Here is a 3739-nt window from a genome sequence, read left to right on the forward strand (position 1 = left end):
CCATGGAATTAAATCTTGGTAAAAGTTACAGTTCAGACGTGGAGTCAATAGTCTTTTCCATTGATTTTCTCGTGACTTTTCAATGGAAAAACCAGATAACAGTACGAAACTCATAAAAGTCAGGTGACTCAGATCACCTCAAGTCAAGTAAATAAGTAGGAATTTTGGGGAAATTATACGTGTTTTTTTCCTCCCTAGAACTCTTTTTCCAAGTCAAGAAGGTTGGCAAATGTAAATGAGATTACGGATGAGTAAATTCAGTCAAGGTTTAGCGGCAAAAGAAACTACAGAGATAGTAAAGTTCTGGTTCAGGAGTTACCATGGCAGAATGTCACATTATTGAGCAGATTAAGTATAAAACTAGCTGAATCTATTTAAGGTCCCTAATTTCTACTCACTAGATTACTTAGAGGTCAGTATTGCAATTAGAAAAATCAAGTAAGTACACTTAACAAAGTCAACTGAAAGTTGTGCGGAAAATGCCAATAACCATTCTCTAATATATGAAGTGGTAGGCATAAGTTTAAGGGGTTACGTGGTTGGACTAGTAGAGTGGTTGTTGAGACTTGAGTTGAGCCGCGGAATTGATGAGGTATGCAATTTTAGTGAAGGAAATTCTCAATTGAAAATTTGGTACAAGGTCAGAACATGTTCCAAGTGATAGTTACACTCGGAATCTCCATTTGTTAATGAAAAACATTGAATAATTACTGTGGTAGAGAATCAGGTTAGTTGGCATGTCAATTTCTAGAAGTCTTTTCTTTATGTACGTGACAAACTAGAATAACGCGGCCTAGCTCATGAAACTTCCAAGCAGGAATCCTAGCTACTTGGACTGCATTTTGTACTTCACTAAACTCTTGCTGCCTATAAATATGTGAATTCAGAGAAGCAGAGATCAGATCATTAAGCTTAGAAGTCCTCTTGGAAGAAGAAAGAGTACGTACATATATACTCACTCTCACCCTCAAGAGAAAGACCAGTAGCAAGTAATAATGGCAATAGATATCAGTACCCCAAACCACACTCAAGTAGTCTCAGGCTGGGCAGCGCATGACGAATCAGGAACGATAAAACCTTTCATATTCAAGCGAAGGTATGTTATGAGTTTCGCAATCCTCTTTGTTAATTCGTTAGGTTATGATCGCAGCTAGCTTGATTCACCATTACTTTTTACTATAATGATGGGATTACAATTATCAACCTAATAATTTTCATTTCTTTTTGGCATTACGATAGAGAGAATGGAGTTGATGATGTAACAATCAAGATACTATACTGTGGGATGTGCCACACTGATCTCCATTACACAAAAAATGACTGGGGAATGACCATGTACCCTGTTGTCCCGGGGTAAGTTCATCACATATACCTGCGCGTTTAGCATAAATAGGAATCGTCTAACTGTTGGCTGTTGTGAAGGATAAGACGCAAATTCTGATTACGTTAATGATGCAGGCATGAAATAACAGGAGTGATTACGAAAGTAGGAAGAAATGCGAAAGATTTCAAAGTTGGAGACAGAGTTGGAGTTGGATGTTTAGCAGCATCTTGTTTGGATTGTGAGCACTGCAAGGATTCTCAAGAGAATTATTGTGAGAAACTTCAATTTACTTACAATGGCATATTTTGGGACGGAAGTGTTACTTATGGTGGTTACTCCAAGATGCTTGTTGCTGACAGAAGGTATCTAATTTAAACTTGACTTAATCATTACCTAATCTCGTCTATTTATACTGAAACTATCACTAGGATCACCAGTTCTAGTTTGGTGCTTAGTCTATAAGAACCATATATGTTATAGCCGTCCTGCTCTGTTTTTTTTGTTTTGTACCAGGTAATTTAGCATATTTTTTAACACACATTTTCTGTTAACTAATTCAGTTCTTTTACATATCAAAAAGATATGTCGTGCACGTGCCAGAAAGCTTAGCTCTAGACGCAGCGGCACCACTATTATGTGCTGGGATAACAGTTTTCAGTCCATTGAAAGACAACAATTTACTCCAACAAGGTCCACGAAAGAAGATAGGAGTGGTGGGATTGGGAGGTCTTGGCCATGTAGCTGTAAAATTTGGGAAGGCTTTTGGTCACCATGTTACTGTTATAAGCACTTCCCCTTCCAAAGAGGACGAAGCCAAATTGCGTCTAGGTGCCGATGATTTTATTGTGAGCACCGAACCTCGACAAATGCAGGCTGGGAGGAGGAGCTTGGATTTCATACTAGACACAGTCTCGGCTACACATTCACTCGGCCCCATCTTAGAGCTTCTCAAAGTTAATGGGACTTTGTCCATGGTTGGTGCACCAGATAAGCCCATGGACTTGCCTGCATTTCCTTTAATCTTTGGTAAGAATCTGACTCCGCAATACTTTGGGGAACGCCTAGGGGTGTGCAACGGACGGACGGTTGCGGATTAGGGGTCACCCGCAACCAAACCGTCAAAGCTGCGGATTTGGAAAATCAAACCGTGACCGGCCCAATCATCCGTGGATCCGCGGATTGTGCGGTCCGGTTGCGGATTAACCGCGGATTAGGGATAAAAAAAAAAAAAAAGAGATCTGGGCCTGTCTTTGGCATCGTGTTTTTAGTTGGTAGTCGTTACTACCGTTGCGTAAAGCCTAGTGGAAGCTCATTTAAGGTTTTACTTTACTATTGAATTGAATTGGAAGCCTAGTGGAAGCCCATTTAAGCCTAGTGGAAGCCAATGCTATTGAATTGGGGTCTGGGCCTATCTTATCTTATAAGGTTTTACTTTACTAACCTACGGTGCGGGTAATCCGCGGTTTTCAATATTCAACCACACCCAAACCGCTAAAATGTGCGGATTTGAGAATCCCACCCGTGTCCGGCCCATACGTTTTGCGGTTTGGGTGAAATCCGCAATTTTGCGGACGGATACGGGTCAAATCCACGGTTCCGGTTTTTATGCTCACCCCTAGGAAACGGGGATGACCAACTGAGCTAGGGGCCGTTATTAATCCATTGATCTCTGATCGATTGCATTGATCTATGTTTGTGACAGGGAAAAGAACTGTCAAAGGGAGCATTATAGGAGGGATCAAAGAGACACAAGAAATGTTGGATGTGTGTGCCAAGTATAATATCACTTGTGACGTGGAAATGGTGAAGCCACATCAGATCAACGAAGCCTTAGATCGATTGGCACGTAATGATGTTCGTTACCGTTTCGTGATAGACACTGCTGGACCAACTTCTAGTCTTTGAAGTTCATTTTTCTACCCAACCCCGGCACCGAAGAAATTTCAATTTCAGTTGCCAGCTTTGTTTGCAATACCAATTGTTTTAGCAAAAGAGATGTACATCCGCTACTTCTGTATGGCTGTTGAATTTATTTGAGGAGATGGAGTAATTCTTACATTTTTTTACCCTGTGATGGTCAACCGGAGATGAATATAGCATCCTCTCACAGAGCGACATTAAAAATTATGCAACAGTGAAATAACCATATGTTTGTTGTGTGCGTTTCAGAAAATTTTATTGCCAGGTTAAATTCCACCACTATCTATTTTGCACTTTTCTTACTGTTAATACCCTTAATTAAAAAGATAAATTGGAAAAATGTCCCTGAGGCCCAATGCTGAAAATCTGCCCCACCATTTAAAAGATTGGAAAAATTCCTCATCTCATCAATAATTCCATCAAACCCAATTAAGTCACATGTGTAGATCTATATACGTGCAAAACAAACAAAATTCAGTTTTCAATTTTTGTTTT

At 40.0% G+C, this 3739-nt stretch overlaps 1 protein-coding gene across 1 annotated transcript; it reads left to right on the forward strand.

Annotated features, from left to right (window-relative positions):
- The first annotated feature begins 916 nt into the window (after nt 1-916).
- LOC113288982 (probable cinnamyl alcohol dehydrogenase 6) lies at nt 917-3521 on the forward strand. The gene is made up of 5 exons (XM_026538142.1): nt 917-1096; nt 1240-1353; nt 1459-1686; nt 1905-2350; nt 3027-3521. Exons 1-5 carry the CDS (start codon nt 996-998, stop codon nt 3227-3229), a joined length of 1092 nt encoding a protein of 363 aa, XP_026393927.1. The 5' UTR covers nt 917-995; the 3' UTR covers nt 3230-3521.
- Nucleotides 3522-3739: the final 218 nt, after the last annotated feature.

Source organism: Papaver somniferum, chromosome 6 (genome assembly GCF_003573695.1).
Source record: "Papaver somniferum cultivar HN1 chromosome 6, ASM357369v1, whole genome shotgun sequence".
Lineage (NCBI taxonomy): Eukaryota > Viridiplantae > Streptophyta > Magnoliopsida > Ranunculales > Papaveraceae > Papaver > Papaver somniferum.

Bases quoted from the DNA above. Each gene is read 5' to 3' on its own strand.
- LOC113288982 (XM_026538142.1), top strand. From the start codon at position 996: ATGGCAATAGATATCAGTACCCCAAACCACACTCAAGTAGTCTCAGGC. The intron at 1,687-1,904 runs GTATCTAATTTA...CATATCAAAAAG, and splicing joins ATGCTTGTTGCTGACAGAAG to ATATGTCGTGCACGTGCCAG. The intron at 2,351-3,026 runs GTAAGAATCTGA...TGTTTGTGACAG, and splicing joins TGCATTTCCTTTAATCTTTG to GGAAAAGAACTGTCAAAGGG.